The sequence below is a fragment of the Apis cerana genome, linkage group LG11, assembly GCF_029169275.1.
Source record: "Apis cerana isolate GH-2021 linkage group LG11, AcerK_1.0, whole genome shotgun sequence".
NCBI classification, from domain to species: Eukaryota; Metazoa; Arthropoda; class Insecta; order Hymenoptera; family Apidae; genus Apis; species Apis cerana.
Genome location: NC_083862.1, coordinates 9,531,741 through 9,549,876, shown reverse-complemented (window position 1 = coordinate 9,549,876; position 18,136 = coordinate 9,531,741). Strand labels below are relative to the sequence as shown.

Genomic DNA, 18,136 nt, shown 5'->3' with positions numbered 1-18,136 from the left:
AAATAGAATAAAAATTAAGAATTAATACCATCTGAATAGTAAAAACATTTTTCTAAAAACACTCAATAATAATATTCAATTATTATTCTCTTTTATTTTGTTTCGAAAAAAGTATTTAATTTACTCAAAAAATAGCACTGATAGTCTTATTACTGATGGACTTATCTTATTTATTCTTTTTCTATTATTCATTATTCTTTTTCTTTATATATGTATTGTATTTCATTATTTAATTCTTTAATTTGAAAAAATATAATCTTATTTTTAAAAATATAATCTATAATATATTAGTTTTTATTAAAGAACTAATTTATATTAATATTAATACATTACAATCGAGGATAGTAGAGATTAAAAATAAATTATCGAATAAATCGAATAAAATAAAAAATAAATTATAAATAATACGCATAATAATATTTTTCATTATTAAATTTTTAAAAATAATAATAATTAGAATAGTTGTAAAATAAAATTTATTTCTAATATTCTGTTAAAAAAGCAATTTTCTAATATATATTATATAATTGTAATATAAAAAAATATAGAAAATAACATGGAATCATCATTTTAATTATCTATTTTAATTATTATTGTTGTAATTTATCTTTAATAAGACAGAACAAAAATGTATTAAATTATATTTATTTTTTGCTAATTAAGTATATGATTAACATATGTTTTTAACAGGAATGAATTTCATTCGAACTGGATTTTCTAATCGTAATACAATGCCCGAAACAAAAGTTACATCCTTAAGATAATCGATAGGTTCGAAATAGTAATTGTATAAAAGAAGACCTAGATATGTTTTTAATTCGAGCATGGCAAATCGTTGTCCTGCAAAATAAAAATATTATATATATTATTAAATTTAAAAAATAAAATATTTTATTTTATGAAAATTATATATATATATTCACTAAAAAGTTACATATAATTTAGAAATTATAAAAATTCATTTTCAACTAATAATATTCACTAATTCAGTATTTTTTTTCTTTCAAAAAAATATTAAAATTAAATAAAAATAAATTACAATTTTAACATACTCATTTTTTTACTTATCAATAAAAAATTTATTTTCTTAAATTTAACAAATTTTTCTCATATCCTTATATACATATATATATAACGATATTGTTTTATAAATATTTATTTGAATATGAAATTCTTACCAATGCAATTTCGTGGTCCAGCACTAAAAGGTATATAAGCATATGGATGTCGTTTTTTAGAATTTTCAGGCAAAAATCTGTCTGGATCAAACTTATTTGGATTCGGCCAAAACTTTGGATCTCTATGAGTATCAAATATGTTCACGTTAATTACAGTATTCGCAGGTATTTCATAATTACCTAAAAATAATATATTTTTTATAAGAAAAGAAAAAATTAAGCATAATTATTTTATATAATTTTTGTATTCACTTAATTTTACACTCGTTTCCACTCTACGCGAAATTCGTGGTACGCTTGGATAAAGACGAAGAGATTCTTTGATACATTTTTCGAGATATGGAAGATTTTGAAGAACAGATATATTTAATTTTCCTCCATTTTCTTCTATTGCGGCTTTTATTTCAGCCCTTGCTCGATCCTTTAATAAACAATTATAAATAATATAATAAATAATCATATGTATATAAATCTTTTCGTTTAAATAAAATTGATTGAGAATCAATCACAGAGAATCATAGAATTCAATTTATTAAATTCTTTTGTAATAAAGGTGAATAAAAAAATATATATATAAGAGTTTAGTATTCTTTTCATAATAAAATTAAAATTAGATTTATAATAAATAATTAGTAAATAATATAAAATAATAAATAAATAGTAAATAAATTACCTGAATCTCTTTATGTTCAGCTAAAAGCATTATAGAAAAGCAAAAAGATATAGCTGTAGTATCATGTCCCTATTTAATATAAATTTCTATTTTATTATCATTAGAAAAATTGTTTACATTCTTATAATATAAAAATATTATACATACTCTAAACATAAATGTATCAACTTCTTCTCTAATTCCTTCATCATCTATTTTATTATTTCGATGGGCTTTTATTAATAAATCAAGCATAGCGAGTCTTTTTCTACGAACTATAATAAATAGAAAAAAATGAATAGAAACATTTTATCGTATGCTAATCAAAAAATATATCATATATATATATATACATATAATATATCATATATTTACTTTTGGAGTCATTATTATCATTATTATTATCATTTTCATTTATATTCTCATGAAAATCATTTAAATATTGACCATTCGTTTGATCATGATATTCTTTTCGTTCTTGAATTATCTATAAACATAATATTAAAATATTATTATATAAAAAATATAATATTAAAATTGTAAAAAATAACAAATAAAAAAAATTTTTTATTATAAATAATATGATTAAATTATAGTGCAAAATCATATTCATAATAAAAATTGCATTTTTACCTTTCGTGTAAAATTATGCAATATTTTAAGTAATCTAGATTGTTGCCATCCTTGAGAAGAAAGATTGAAGAAGAAATCATAATAAAACCAAGGTTTTATCATTCTAAAATGATCATATAAATATTTAAATATAACCAATTAAAATTTAATATGATATAATAATTAGAGATAATATAATATAAAAATTATTTACCTATTGATAAAAATATAACCCATATCATATACAGCTTTACGATATTCACATTGATACTTTTCTTTATTTTTTAATGACGTTCCCATTGCAGTTTCTAAAAATAATTAAGTAATTTTTAAAAATCTAGTTAATCCAATTTTTTTTAATTAATTAAAATATATATCTATTATAATAATAAATGTTTTATTATTAAAACAAATACGAAAAATGATATTTTCTAATTTTAATATTTTCTAAAAGAAATTTATTTTAAATTAAATTTTCATTCAACAAAATCTTTCAATATTATAATTATCCACATAATGTTTCATAATTTACCACATATCACATTCAATGTGTGTTCACTAGTGAGTTGCAATAAATTTTCCACGAAAATTCCTTCTTCACTCTCCAATGTTTTAATTAAGCGTTCAGCATCCTCTATAAAAATGTCAACAAACTGTCGAAGCACATTAAAATGAAAAGCAGATGTCAATATCTTTCTGCGAACGTGCCACTTATGACCTGTAAGAAATCAATAGAGTATATTTACTTATTTACTTTTCTCCGTTTGCTATTTATAATGTAGCAAAAAAATTATTAAAATCTCAAATAAATTGAACAGAAATCAAAAATATTTTATAAATTCAATAAATAAAAGAAGAAAAAAATATAATAAATAAAAGAACAAATAATACCTGAACTAGTAAGAAGTCCAGTGTTGAACCAAGGCTCTAAGTATTTATAGCCAAAACCTTTTTTAGTAAATTTAATATTTCCAAGAATTGTCTAGATGATGAAAAGAAAATAATGATTCTTTATTCTCTCACCTACGTAAGTTGACATTTTACGCAAAAAATTCAACAATATATAATTTTTTCTTATATCATTATGTATCTTATATCTATTAATATTCTTATAATTTTAATTTGGAATTAATTATAATTATAAAAGAATGTGGATTTTTTATTTATATTAATTAAAATTATATTAATTAAATTATATATTTTTTAAAATATTATATTTCAAGAATTGTCTATATCCAATTTTTTTTCTAATTACCTCAATATCATCCGGATGAAAAATATGAACATATGCTTCCGAGAAAGTCCACATTCTATAAATTGGATAATATTGTTTGCTTAATTGTGTCAAAAATTTCCAAAGTTCACCTACAATAAGTATAAAGTAAATGAATATTAATAATATTCTATATTTATAAGTGAAATTCAATGAAATCATTAAAATTAAAATTAAAATAAAATCACTTTAAAGAAAAATAAGATTTTTCTTCTTACTTGGAGAAATATTATGAAAAGCAGGAATATTTCCAAGAATTGGTAATGGCTCAGGTCCTGGTATCAAATTAATCATTTTTCCAAATTTTCTATGATGTAATAGAAAATAATGTAGAATGACCAAGAGAAATATAAAGAACAATATTGCAGAAATCATTTTCTTAAAATTTCAACATTCAATGATATTCCAATTTTTTTTTTACGCTTCTCTTCTTAAATCTGTTAATAGTATATAGATACATATAAAATGCAATTATTTTAATGATATTTATTATTCTTTAATAATATATTTCAAACTTCATTAACGAATTTCATTCATTCATAAATTGCACTGCATATACTTTTCATTAATGTTTTCTTAAAAAATTTATCATAGTTATTTACTTTATATAAAAAAAAATTCGTTTTCTCGTTATAATTCAAAACATATATAAGTGTAAGTATATAAGTGTATAAATTTAATTAAATTATCAGAAAATATTATACTAATTTATATAAAATATAAAATATTATATCAATTTTTTTTATTTTATATATATTAGATAAAGACACATTTTTATTTAAATTTAAAGATATATTTTTAGAAAATATATAATTTGATATATAATATATAAAATATATAAAATTTGAATAAAACAACATTAATCAGAAAATATATCAAATTGTATATTTCAAATTATATTTATTATTAAAATATTCTCTCTAAATATCTCTTATTTAAGTGTCTTTATTAAAAAAATAAAAACATAAAAATATATTATTAAAAACATAAAAATATAATCAATTGTTAAATTATTAAATATTAGCATTAAATACAATTAAATTATAACAAAAATAAAAAATTTAATAATATGCGCTTTGCTGAATTTATCAATATATCTATAACGTGAATTGTATGAAATAAAAAAAATATGATTACGTATATTCTATAAATTTTTGTATACAAATTTTGCACAAATATTCTATTTATCAAATTAAATTATTTGTTTCTATTATTTTTTTTTATAAAATTTTTTACATAAAATATACAAAATAATTTACATAATCAATATAATATATTCAATTACTTACCTTTTTTCTTTCAATATAATAATAATTTTGGATTTAAAATTGAAGTTTTAAGGAAAGGGTCAGACTAAAGGAATTGCTTGTCACTTACTGCAAAGCAAATCAATCTTAAATGAAAATGAGAAGAGGGTATGCAATCATTCCCACCACATCAAATTTATCCAAGATATGTTATTGTTGGATTTCTCGTATGGCATTGATTTTTAACCAATGTAAATTTGGCTTACGATATTGGAAAGCAAACTTGATAATAGAATGCAAATGAATGCAAGTTTGGATTACGATTATGAATTACAATAAAAAATGCATAAAAAACAGAATATCAATAAAAGGAAAGAATATCAAAAAAATATGATAAATTAATCATAAATTCATTTTAATGAAATCATTATATTGTATGATTAATTCTTTAATTTTACAATGAAAAAACTATCTATTTTTTATTTTTTTATATCCATTTATTTATATTTTATACATTATAAGTAAACCTTTATAAGAAATAAAAAAGTCAAGAGATTTTTTTTCTGTCAAAATATAATTAATTTTAATTATATGATATTGATTCTTTTTAAATATTTTAAATATTGAATCAAATTATGTCAAATCAATTTTTTATTTTTTTTTAACTTTTTATTGAATATTTATATATTTTTTATCAATATTTTATCAATATTATTGTGAATCATTAATATAAAATATAAAATAATTATAATTGTGGAAACTTAATAAAAACTTTTCTCAACTTTTCTCAACTTTTCTCAATTTATACCAATAAATATTATTGAAAATGGAATATATTTAAATGATTTTAAAAAAAAATAATGTTTCTTTATTTGCGTTCTAAATATTTAAAGATGAAATTTATTATTTATATTTATTTAAATTTCTAATATTGACATTTTAAACATAGTATAAATAAAAATATAATGTCGCATCATCATTTTCGCATCTTATCATATTTTTTATTTATTTCATTTTCTTTTAACATATAAACATAAACATTATTTACATATATTATATAATGATTATATAATAATATTATATTATATATGTTTCGATAATTTAATCAAAATACATATATATATATATAATAATAATAATGAAAAAAAATATGTATTTTGATTAAATTATCGAAACTTATATATATATATATTTTATTATTATCAATTATTCTCTCTTATATAATAATATACGTACAATTTAATTATTAATTTTTTTTTAATTATTATTATGCTATTTCTCAAAATTTATATTGAAAAATATCTCTACAAATATGAAAGTTTTAAATCAGTTAAAAAATGAATTCTTGTTCTAATATTATGTTGTAAATTATAATGATTACAGAAATCTATCTTTTTCTATTTGATAATTGATGTAACATCCATTTTTTATTCGTGTTATTCTGATTTTTCTGCAAATGTTTCAAATTATAATGTATAATGGATAAATATAAATTTTATTTATCTATTAATCTTAAAAGTAATCATAATATATAATTATATATATATATATATATATATTAAATAAATTATTGTATATATTTCAAATTTAAACAAATAATCTCATCATTATTTATAAAATTATTATATTTGTTTAAATTTGAAATAGTACTTTATACGCACTTAATATATTTGTTTTATTTCTTTAATTTTTTTATTAATTTTTAATTATAAATATATAGTTTTAATAGTTTCCAATCGAACATTACAATTTTATTCTAAGCTAAATCGGTAATGAAGAACGATACAAAAATGGTAAAAGAATTTTGTCAGTTTTGTGATGAAATCTATTTTATGCCGTATCGATAACAATGAAAATGATATTAAAGTGGTAATATATTTTCTCAAGATGTAGAACAATTAATATTATTAATAAATGATTAATAAATTTTTCTATCTTGGATTAATCGATTGGATTATCTAATATTTATTAGATTTATCAATTTATTTTATATTTCAAATTAAATAATTAAATAAAAAATATATATAATATAATATATATTGTTTCATAAAATATTATGACAATAAATTTTAATATCTATTTAATATCTAATAATATAATATTAATATTATAGAAATATTTTTTATTAGGATTATGATTTAGCTCAACATGAAGATTGTTCAAATATAAATGAATTTAATAATTTAAAAATTTAATAATAGCAAAAACTAAAACTAAAAGTTAATATTGAAAAAATATTTTTTAAAAAGCATCAATTAGTATATACTTTGTTCTCTTTTATTTGTTAATTCCTATTTCATGTTTTTTTAATTTTAAATTCATGACATGATATCGCACGCGCAGTTCCACTTAAGTGGTGAAACGATAGAGTTCTAAGAAGTTAATTTTTCTTGATTTCTATTACTTGCCCAGTTGAAATACATAAATAGTGAAATAAAATAATATTATAATAAAATAATAATAGGATCTTTGTTTAATTATTTATGAAAATTGTTAAAATCGGTTATAAAAAAAACTTAGTATATTCATCATGATATGAAATATATAAAAAATACATAAATTTCATAAAAAATTTGTAAAACCATTTGCATTACAAATAATTATCTGTAGCAATTATACTATTATATGAATAGATAAATGGATATTAATAATATTAATTGAAAATTAATAAAACACGATATATATGCCACGTAAACGAAAAAAAAAATTAAAGACATGAAAAAATCATGATAGAAATACGCGACCTACGATAAAGTAATCAATTTATTGAATTTCTATATTTAAGTATATAAACAATGGCACCCACCAGAGACAAATGTGTGAGACGTTTTATTATTCCAGAAACGACACGACATAAAAAAGGATTTACTATTTACAAAGTCACATCTGTGGTATGCAGTACAAATATAATATATAAAATAAAATAAAATAGTTAATAATCAATTTTTCTGTGGATTTAAAATTTATAATAATTTCAAATTAATCTTTATGATATTCACTTTAACAATTTGATTTGTATTATATGAAAATAATATTTTAGATATTAAGTTATAAATATATGTACTTTTTTAGGTATTTTTAAAAAGTTCTCATGAAGAAATTTCTAAAGTGTCTGTATGGAAACGTTATAATGATTTCAAAAAACTTCATTTAGAATTAAATGTACTATATTCACAATCTCGAATTAAAGAAAGTTTCCCATCATTTCCAAAACCAAAATTTTTTGGTAGATTTGAAGCCGATGTTATTGAAGAAAGAAGAGAATGTGCATTAAAATTTTTAGAATTTATAGGAAGACATTCATATTTATATTCTAGTGATATTTTCATAAAATTTTTTGAAACTAGTCATGTTGATTATTATTTAAATGATTATTCTCAGTCTATTAGTTCTGATACATCAACAGAAGATCTTCATTCTTATGTAAATTCTCTATCTAATAATGATGTTCCTCAAAATATTTCCCAAATCAAAAATATTCAAACATCATTTACAAATTCATCTAAAAATGAAGTAAATCAATTTCAAGGAGCATCTGATTCTAAAGAACAAATTTTACCACAAAATAATTTAAGATACAAAACTGAAAATGAAAAGATATCCATGACAAAAAGTATACATAATAAATTATTAATGGAAAACAATGATTCAAGTAAAATTGTTTCTAAATTAGAGAATACCCAATTAATTTCTAACAAAAATAATAATTGTTATAAGAATTATTGTATTAAAAAGGAGAATGATTCTTTAATTTTAGCATCAAATATTAAAACAAATAATGATACCACTGTTGAAGATATAAATTCTTCAATAAATATTCATGATGGTTCTGATTTACCACAATCATTAACAGATTCGCCACAATATATTCTAATTGCAGCTGCACATATGAGTGCAGCTATTAAACATGAAGATCTTACTGAATATGAAGAAGCATTTACTCAATATAAAATGGGAATCTCTAGTCTTCGATCTGGAGTTGAATCTGATTCAAATAAAATAAGAGCAGAAATAATTAAAGAAAAAATATCAAAATATTTAGTACGTGCTGAAAAACTTTATAATAGATATTTAAATTGCAATATCTCAGTGTTGAATAAACCTATAGCAGAACTTCAATATTATAAAGTATTAAAAATTATAGAATCAGTAATGCTTGTAAGAGATATTCGTCAGAACTGCCTCAATATTGTAAAAGTATAAATAATTTGAATATTTTATAATTTAAAGCAAAAATATGAAATACAAAAATTTAAAAATTCTCTTAATTTTAGGCTATAGAAAAATTATCTTCAAACAAAGAAAGTATAAGTAATTATATATTACGCGGTGAAATACCATACATGGTCCGTTTACATGCATGTATTGAAACAGATACGCGCATATTTCTAATTTTACAACATTTAGGGTAAGTATAAAAATAATATTACTATTATTTTTATTATTTAATCATAAAATCTATTTTATAATCGATAAAATCTAATTATTTGAATTATATTATAGCCGTGGAAAATTGTGGGATTTTATAACATCACATTATAATTCTGTCAATAATAAAAATTGTGACAAAATAATTACAGAAAAAGACATTAAAAAAGTAAGTGATGATAGTAATGTCAGATTACATAAAAGTGATATAGATGAAATTGAAGATGAAATTGAAAATTTAAATCTTAGTACAAATACTAAAGTACAAATGGAGATATATCCGATAATGGTAGAAAAAAATTATGAAAAATATACTAATGTATCTACTACACAATTATTAGAAAAGGCACAAATACTATTACAGTCAGTTAATGCAACTTTAAAAGAAAGTAATTCTGTTGCTAATCGATTATGTGAATCTGATCGCTTAATAAATCATCAAGATAATACTTCGTTATTAAATTTTAAAAATATATGTCAACCAAAACATTATGATGAAATGTCAATAAATGTTAATGATATATTATTAGAAAATGACGATACAAATAAAACTATTACAAACGAAAAAATACCTGAGAAGAATGTGATAACATCTAATTATTTATCACAAAATAATATTACAAATATAAAAAGTCAATATAGCAGCACTAATTCATCATTAAATAATAGTTATAAAAATCTTAATTTCGAAAAAAAAGAATCCATAAATTCTTCGATAGATAATTTAAAAACAAATACATATTTTGCATTAGAAAATAGATATGATGATACTTCACGAAAATATGAATTAAATAAATTAATAGATATTCGTAATCAAATGGAAATAAATAATTATTGCATATCAAATAATCAACAATTAAAATATAATACAATTTTAATGGTATCAACAAAAAACAACAATATGGATATTGAACAAGAATATTGGACAATACCAGAAAATGTAATTCGTCTTTGGACTGCTGAAATACTTTTAGCTCTCGAAGCTTTACACCAACAAGATGTTATTGTTTTTGATTTAAAACCTGATAATGTATTACTTGATGATAACGGGCACGTGCAATTAACATATATTGTACCTCGCCACGATATAGATTTATTAAAATATAAATATCCATATTCATCTCCTGAATTATGCACATTTTCAGCTATGATTCGTCTTACTCCAGCTACAGATATTTGGAGTTTCGGCGTTATATTATACGAATTAATAGTAGGCAATGTATGCATAAATAAAAATAAAATTGTTTTAAAAATATAATATAAAATAGATACTATACTAAGTTATTTTATCTTGCAGAAATTTGAAGCAAAGCATCCAGGTTCGTTTCAATCGCATTCCATAATTAACATTCCTACCAAACTTTCTGAAAATGCAAAATCTTTGCTTCTTAATGTAAGTTTTTATACTGTTCTAAATCTTCGTATCTAAATAATTTCCTCTTATTTAAAATATAGAATTTTTGTAAAATTTATAAATTTACAGATATTAAAATATGAACCAAATGAAAGGATGACAATACCCGAAATAAAACAACATCCATTCTTTAAAGATATTAATTGGTCAAATTTGGTAACTACATTCTAAAATTATAAGAACTTTGTTCTTATTAAATTTTTAAAAAAATATATCATTGATATCAAAAAAATTCTGAACAAAAATGGATTCCTAAAACAAAAAATTTCTTTTTATGTAGGAAATATTGTTCTTTTTGAACAATATTTTGTAAAACGTTATAAATCTAAAATTATTGTAAATAATAAATACTTAAATATTAATAAATAAACAAAATATGTTATATTGTATAATGTATTTTATAAATATTTTATGATAATATATATAATATATAGATATAATTATTCATAAAAATATTAAATTATATATCTCTATACTTTTTTTACATAGGAATTCAATGTTTGGAATTTTTTTAATCATGAAAACATTTCATATACATATTTAATATATATATTTAAAATATAATTTATAAAAAATATTCTAATCTATTGTACAGGAGTATTATTTAAAAAATATTTATCAAATATAAAATCATCTATTATAGATAAAAATATCTTAATTTATTTATATACATAATAGATTGAGTATGAGATTGAGATTGTAATATGTAGATTGAAAGATATGATACACTTACTTACTTCTTATTTTTTCACTTCTAGATACTGTTGACATTCCATCAACAAATCTAGTTGTAAATACTACATTAGCATTGTTGAACATTCCATCCTTTAATGATACAACAATAAATTGTGAATGTTTAAAGTGTTTTTTTAACATTATACCAATATTCTCAGTATGAGAGAGATCTAATGCAGCATCAACTTCATCCAAAATATAAAGTGGAGCAGGTTTAAATAAAAGCATAGCCAAGATTAAAGACAAAGCAACTAAAGATCTTTGTCCGCCTGATAATTCTCCTAATGATTCTTTCCAAATACCAGAAAATGCAATTTTTATTTCTAATCCTTCTGTAACTGTTTGATTTTCACAAGGTTGTAATTTTGCATCAGCTCCTGGTAATAAACTACTAAAAATTGATCCAAAATCCTTATTTACCTAAAAATTAATATTAAATTAATGTTAATTTAATTTAAACTCAATTTAATTTAAATATTAAATAGTAATACTTGTTCCCAAGCTTTCAATAATGTTTCTCTCTTTTTTTCATCTAAATGCTTAATTGTCTCTAATATTTTTGTTTTATCATTTTCAACTATTTTTTTTTTCTTCATCATTTCATTAAATTGTTCTTCTTCTTTATCAAGAAGACTAATAGCACGTGTATTAATAGTCCGACTGAGTTTTTCACGCATCGATTGTAATTGTTGTACTTTTTGTTCCATTTCTTTAGGTTTATTAACATTAAAATCGTAAATACCACCTAATAAAATATATTTTACAAAATAAGTTTATATAAATTATAATAATAAATTTAAATATACATAAAATAAATTTAATGTATAATTTAAACTTATAAAAAACAAATGTTACCTGTTTTTCCAAAATAAATTTTATCCTGTTCAATCCATTCATATTTCTGAGTAAGTTCAGAAACATTTTCTTTACAATTTTTAACAATATTCTTAATTGAATTAATTTCATGATTTAATTTTTTAATATCCAATTCTGTTTCTTTATTTTGCTTTATAATATCTTCTTTTCGTGTCATAAGCTTTTGCAAATAAGCATTTTGTTTATTAATATTATCTTTTTGTATTTTTATAGCAGATTGTATACATTTTACATTAACTTTTACTTCATTTAGTTCTTGTTCTAATACACTTGCTTTTTCTTGTAATATATTTAACTTTTCTTTAGATGTTATTAACTGTTCTTTTCCAACTTCAATACTTTTTTGTAATTCTTTTATTTCCAGCTCAAGCATATCTGCTTCTTGTTCCCGTTTTTGCCATTCTTTACGACTGTTTTCAGCTTTTGTTTTTAATTTTTCTAATTCAGATTTAGCATTTTTCAATTGTTTTTCACGAATATTGGTAACATCTTTCAATTGATGTTCTAATTCTTGAGCATGTATAGTACTTTCTTTTTCATTTTTTTCTACCACTATTATTGTTTCTAAAAGTTGTTCAATACTTTTTTCTAATGAATCTATCTGTAAAAAAATTTATATTATACATTTATATTATTTTATATATATTATTATATTAATTATTCTATTAATTTTTCTAAGTTGATTTCAAATCATATTTATTATTTATTATTTATATACCTCCTCTTTTATTTTATAATATTCTGTTTGTTCTAATTTTTGTTTTACCATACTAATTTCATAATTTCGTAAATCAAATGTTTGTTTTAATGAAGTATATTTTTCAGCAATATTGTTTACATTCATTAATGTTGTCTCAATATTTTGAAGAGTCTCTTGTTTGGTATTTAATTTATTTTGTATATCTTTTAATTCATCTAATTTTAAAAGAACTGATCCAGTTTTTAATGGTGCACCACCAGATAAAATACCAGCAGGATCAACAACATCTCCTTCTAAAGTGACACATTTTTTCATTATATTATCATGAAATGCTATTTTCTTAGCAATTTCAATATCTTTACAAATAAAGATTTGTCCAAAAATCCATGTCATAGCAGATCTAGTTTCTTCTGGAAAATCTATGAGAGACAAAGCTGGTCGAACATTTTCTATACCACCTATTTTTTGTGCCAAATGAATTAATTGATTATCCATAGATCTGCCTCCTACTTTATTTAAAGGAATAATAGTTACACGTTTTTGTAATTGACCATGTTGAAGTATTTTTTTACTAGTCATTTCTGTATCTACTACTATATTATATAACTGAAAGTTTAAAGATTGAATGTTAAATTTGAAATATATAGATTGACAATGTTATTTAAAAAATAAATGTCATAAAAAAATCAAAATACCTTTCCTCCTGCAGCAATATCCAATGCATATGCTGCATTTTTATCTTTAACCGTGATTAATTTACATACAACTCCTTTTACCGAATTATGATTAAAATTAGAATCAGGCTTTTGATATTCAAATCTAATTTGAGGATATTTTGATTCAAAATGATCTATTTCTTCTTCTAATGTTAATATTTCATTTCTTAATTTACATCTTTGTTCTTTAAGTTCTTCCACATATCCATCTTTGTAATTTAATTTTTTCAATTCATTTTCTAAATTTTTTACTTCTTTTTCTTTATTTTCAAGATCTTTAGTATATTTTTTGTATTCATCTCCAGTGTTTTTTAATTCTATTTTTTTTCTCTTCAGTTGCTCTCTATTATGATTTAATGTCATTTCACATTGTTTACGTTGCGTTTGTGCTTCTGATAAACTCTGTTTAGTATTTATTAATTGCTGTTCCAATGTTGCATTTTCACCATCTTGACTTTCTAATAAGCCAGAACTAATTTTTTGATATTTTTCTTGTGCAAATAATACTGCTTTACAATCCTGTTCATCTGTCTCTTTTAACATTTTAAAAAGATCTTCAACTTTAGCATATTCTTTTTGTTTTGCTACAAAAATATTTTCATCATCAGTTATATTAATTTTTAATTGTTCTATTGTTTTTTTAGCAGCTTTAATATTTTCTTCATTGCTATTAAATTCAGCTGTTAATTTACATTGTTTTTTTTCTGCTTCTTTTAATTCATTGTCCAAAGTTTCTAATTGAGCTCCTGTTTCCTATATCATACAAAAAAAAGAAATATTTTAATTATATTAATAAAATATATTAATAAATATAAAAATATTTTTTCATATAATTAAAATACATACTACATCTTTTTTTTTAGTTATTTCATCATATTCTTCTTCTATATTTTTAAGCTCCTCTTCACCATCATTAATGCTTTTTGTTTTTTCTTCTATTTTATTTCTAACAATTTGAGCATTTTCTTCTGCATTCTGACTTTCATTTAAAGCTGTGACATATCTCCATGCTAGACAAATTCTTTTACAATGTTCTAATTCTCTTTCTATACGTTGAAATTCAACATATTGTATTTTTTCTTCTTTAAGTTTTGATAATCTTGGACCAATTTCATTTTTCAAAATCTGAAATTTATTTAATTTTAATTAAATTGTATAATAATAATAATGTTAAATATGTTGTAATAATAAATTAAAAAAAATGTAAAAATTAAATCATACATCATTTATTTCCTTTAATTTACTATCTTTTTTTTCTATAGTTTTTAAAGCAGCTTCTTTTTTACTTTCATACATTCGAGTACCTGCAGCTTCTTCTATCATTGATAAAATTTCTATAGGTTTCATATTTAAAACTTTTGTAATTCTTCCTTGCATGATCAAAAAATGTGGATTATTTACATTTAATTGAACAGAACAAAACATATCTTGGACCCGTTTATTTTGTACATTAGATCCATTGATCAGATATTTATTTTTACCACCAATCACAACTTGTCTTGTAACTATTATCTCTTCATGATGTTCATATCCCATAGGAGATGAATCTCTATCTCTATTATCAAATGTTATAGTAACACTTGCTTTTTTTATACCTGCTTGACCAGATTTATAAACTAAGTCTTGTAATGATGTTGCACGTACCTAAAAGAAAATATTTTTTTATTCTTAAATTATTTTTGTTATTCTGTTTTGATACAAATTTTATATTTAATGCTTAAGTAATATTAATAAGTATATTTGTCATATATTTTCATATAACTCATTTCATTCTATCAATGAAAATATAATTGTTTTAAAAAATAAAAATATTGGGATTTTTGCAATTGTAATATAATGTTAAAAATATATAAAAAATAATGTATTACCTGTCCAAGATTCGATATACCTAAAACAAAGCATATTGCATCAAGAATGTTTGATTTCCCACTACCATTAAATCCTGTGATTGCGTTAAATTCTTTATTGAAATCATTTATTTCGATTCTTTTTCCATATGATTTAAATCCTTCTAATACCATAGATTTTATATACATTATGAAATTAAGTAAATAGAATTGAAAATATTACTTTAATTACACTTAAATTGATAAACAAAACTGCAAATTCAAATCGTGAAGAATAACCGGTATGTTTATATATTTTATTTGGGCAGATATACAATGAAAATAATAATGATTTTATCTTTTTTTATATAAGTTCCAAAATTCATTAAAAAAATTTTATAAATCTTTTATATAATATTAAATTATTAATATTATTGTTTTTAATATTTTAAAATAATGTGTATAATAAAAATGAATGTGTATAATAAAAATATAAAATTGAAATATTACTAAAGAATTTCTAGTAAAATATGTTTTTGCGATCTAGTGATATTTTAGGATTTCTTTTCTAACATCTTATGTTATATATTAAACTAGTGTCTCAATTTATTTACGTTTCGGTTTCAAAATATTTTAAAATAAAGTTAAAAATAAAGTTATTTATTTTTTAAAACGCAATAATATAAAAGGTAAAAATTATACAAAAAAAATTATTTTTTTTAATATCAATGTAAAATATTTCGAAACTTCATTGAAATTAAATATAAAGCAAATATTTATATTGTATTAGATATAAGGTTATAACATAAATATAAATTTAATAAATCATAAAAATTATATTATAAAATATAATTATATTATAAAATATATTATGAAATAAAATAATTTATTTAGCCACTTAGTAATTGACTAATAATTTTTAATAAGTTACTATCATATATAATATATATTTTTTTTAAATTATTATGTTATTAGGATCATTATGAATATTCCTCCGATTCAACAACCAGGAGCAATTGGTGTAGGACAAATGACACAGTCTGTAAATGCTCAACTTCCTCAAAATCCACAACAAACGCAACAGACACAGGTTCAACAACAACAGCAACAACAACAGCAACAACAAACTCAAGAAAAACTTGATAATATTTCTAAAGTTAAATCGTTAATTGTATCATTAAGAGATTCATTGGCCATAGCTCTTAAAACTGCAGCACATACATTACATCAAAATAGTTTAGTAGATGTTGGATCTTTGAAAGGTGGTATTGATCAACCAGATCATAGATTCAATAAAAATATAGAAGAGTTTTATTCTATTTGTGATCAAATAGAATTACATTTAAAAACTTCTATAGAATGTACATCTCAAAATTCTAGTTCTCTAAGATATCTTCCAGTACCTGTCATGCCACAACGTACTGATACTGTTGGTACTCAAGAAGCTTTAACATACCCTCAATTTTTAATGACTGTAAGAGCTCAGGTTGCATATGCTCGTGAAGTTCATGATACTTTAGTTTCTGCTGCACAATCAATAGCATCAGGTGAATAAATTTCATTTTAACAAGAAACTTATGAAAAGAATTGTGACAAAATATATAATAATATTTAGTTATTAATTTATATATTATATTTTTAATTTTTATATACTTTATTTTGTACATAATGTAATAATATATTAAAATATTATGGTACTTTAATAAAAATCTAATATTTTTATCTTGTATATGTGATTTTTATATATTTTATTTCAAAATAATGTATATAATTATAAAAAATTTCTTATACATTAAAAATTAAAATATGTATATGAATTTAAGAAAATTATATTATTTTGAATATTGATTTTTATATTTATGATTCTATATTAATAATAACGTTATAAATAAAATATTAATGATTTATAATAAAAAAATATAATTATATATATATATATATATTATTCTTTTATGGATCAGATGTTTTAAAAAGAATGCAACAAATTAGTAATATGAATTATTAATTTTTATAATAGATGTAGATGTTTACAATTATAAATGATCTTTATGTAAAATAAAAAAAAATATATATATATAATTAAATTTGAATGCTTTGTTCTCATAGTAGTATTCAATTTTATAATAATTTTAAAATTAATTAAAATTTTCAATAAATATATAATTTTGAATACAAATATTAAAACATAATTTATACATTTATAATTTATATAATAATTTTAACTAGACTTAATTTATTAAAATTATTATAATCTAAATTATAAGTAATATTACAATAGTAATTATAATATTTAAATAATACTTCAATATAAGATATAGTTAAACATTTTGTCTTACAAAAAGGATTTCATTGTTGTTAACTCTTGATTATATCATAAAGAAAAAATAAAAAATCGATCTATGTAAACAAATGTTGATGAAAGTACAAAAATTTCAAAATACTTTATAAGAAATAGCGAATCAAGATACAGAATTGCTTA

General features: G+C 20.3%; 3 protein-coding genes across 5 annotated transcripts; 1 reads left to right on the top strand and 2 right to left on the bottom strand.

The window, feature by feature from the left end:
* Positions 1 to 629: 629 nt before the first annotated feature.
* Positions 630 to 5,253, bottom strand: LOC107997769 (cytochrome P450 4C1). Of its 2 annotated transcripts, none has more exons than XM_017056598.3 (13): positions 5,005 to 5,253; positions 3,934 to 4,152; positions 3,698 to 3,807; positions 3,334 to 3,424; positions 2,975 to 3,160; positions 2,657 to 2,750; positions 2,464 to 2,566; positions 2,206 to 2,317; positions 1,999 to 2,105; positions 1,852 to 1,920; positions 1,431 to 1,599; positions 1,179 to 1,358; positions 630 to 840 (listed from the first exon to the last, which is right to left on the bottom strand). In XM_017056598.3, exons 2-13 carry the CDS (start codon positions 4,088 to 4,090, stop codon positions 671 to 673), a joined length of 1,548 nt encoding a protein of 515 aa, XP_016912087.1. In that variant the 5' UTR covers positions 4,091 to 4,152; positions 5,005 to 5,253; the 3' UTR covers positions 630 to 670. The 2 variants fall into 2 exon arrangements, with proteins under 2 accessions (XP_016912087.1, XP_016912088.1); XM_017056599.3 differs by having other exon boundaries at positions 3,934 to 4,022; positions 5,005 to 5,162.
* A 2,043-nt stretch (positions 5,254 to 7,296) lies between these two features.
* On the top strand, positions 7,297 to 17,386 carry LOC107997761 (ribosomal protein S6 kinase delta-1). 2 transcript variants are annotated; one of them, XM_017056586.3, is made up of 7 exons: positions 7,297 to 7,853; positions 8,035 to 9,159; positions 9,237 to 9,370; positions 9,466 to 10,609; positions 10,688 to 10,783; positions 10,874 to 10,960; positions 11,563 to 11,665. In XM_017056586.3, the coding sequence occupies exons 1-7, from the start codon at positions 7,758 to 7,760 to the stop codon at positions 11,590 to 11,592; spliced, it is 2,712 nt and encodes a 903-aa protein (XP_016912075.1). In that variant the 5' UTR covers positions 7,297 to 7,757; the 3' UTR covers positions 11,593 to 11,665. The 2 variants fall into 2 exon arrangements, with proteins under 2 accessions (XP_016912075.1, XP_061937669.1); XM_062081685.1 differs by lacking the exon at positions 11,563 to 11,665 and adding an exon at positions 16,633 to 17,386 and having other exon boundaries at positions 7,298 to 7,853.
* Positions 11,186 to 15,991, bottom strand: LOC107997760 (structural maintenance of chromosomes protein 2). Its single transcript, XM_017056585.3, has 8 exons — positions 15,700 to 15,991; positions 15,053 to 15,475; positions 14,678 to 14,956; positions 13,811 to 14,584; positions 13,134 to 13,721; positions 12,395 to 13,016; positions 12,031 to 12,284; positions 11,186 to 11,959 (listed from the first exon to the last, which is right to left on the bottom strand). Exons 1-8 carry the CDS (start codon positions 15,865 to 15,867, stop codon positions 11,534 to 11,536), a joined length of 3,534 nt encoding a protein of 1,177 aa, XP_016912074.1. The 5' UTR covers positions 15,868 to 15,991; the 3' UTR covers positions 11,186 to 11,533.
* Positions 17,387 to 18,136: the final 750 nt, after the last annotated feature.

Excerpts from the sequence above, each read along its gene's own strand:
- LOC107997769 (XM_017056598.3), bottom strand. The coding sequence starts at position 4,090 with ATGATTTCTGCAATATTGTTCTTTATATTTCTCTTGGTCATTCTACAT. Across the intron at positions 2,567-2,656 it reads GGTTATATTTTTATCAATAG|AATGATAAAACCTTGGTTTT; the intron begins GTAAATAATTTT and ends TGATCATTTTAG. Across the intron at positions 1,600-1,851 it reads CTGAACATAAAGAGATTCAG|GATCGAGCAAGGGCTGAAAT; the intron begins GTAATTTATTTA and ends TGTTTATTAAAG.
- LOC107997761 (XM_062081685.1), top strand. The coding sequence starts at position 7,758 with ATGGCACCCACCAGAGACAAATGTGTGAGACGTTTTATTATTCCAGAA. Across the intron at positions 7,854-8,034 it reads TTTACAAAGTCACATCTGTG|GTATTTTTAAAAAGTTCTCA; the intron begins GTATGCAGTACA and ends GTACTTTTTTAG. Across the intron at positions 10,610-10,687 it reads ACGAATTAATAGTAGGCAAT|AAATTTGAAGCAAAGCATCC; the intron begins GTATGCATAAAT and ends TTTATCTTGCAG.
- LOC107997760 (XM_017056585.3), bottom strand. The coding sequence starts at position 15,867 with ATGTATATAAAATCTATGGTATTAGAAGGATTTAAATCATATGGAAAA. Across the intron at positions 13,722-13,810 it reads ATATTGCTGCAGGAGGAAAG|TTATATAATATAGTAGTAGA; the intron begins GTATTTTGATTT and ends TTAAACTTTCAG. Across the intron at positions 12,285-12,394 it reads AATTTATTTTGGAAAAACAG|GTGGTATTTACGATTTTAAT; the intron begins GTAACATTTGTT and ends ATATTTTATTAG.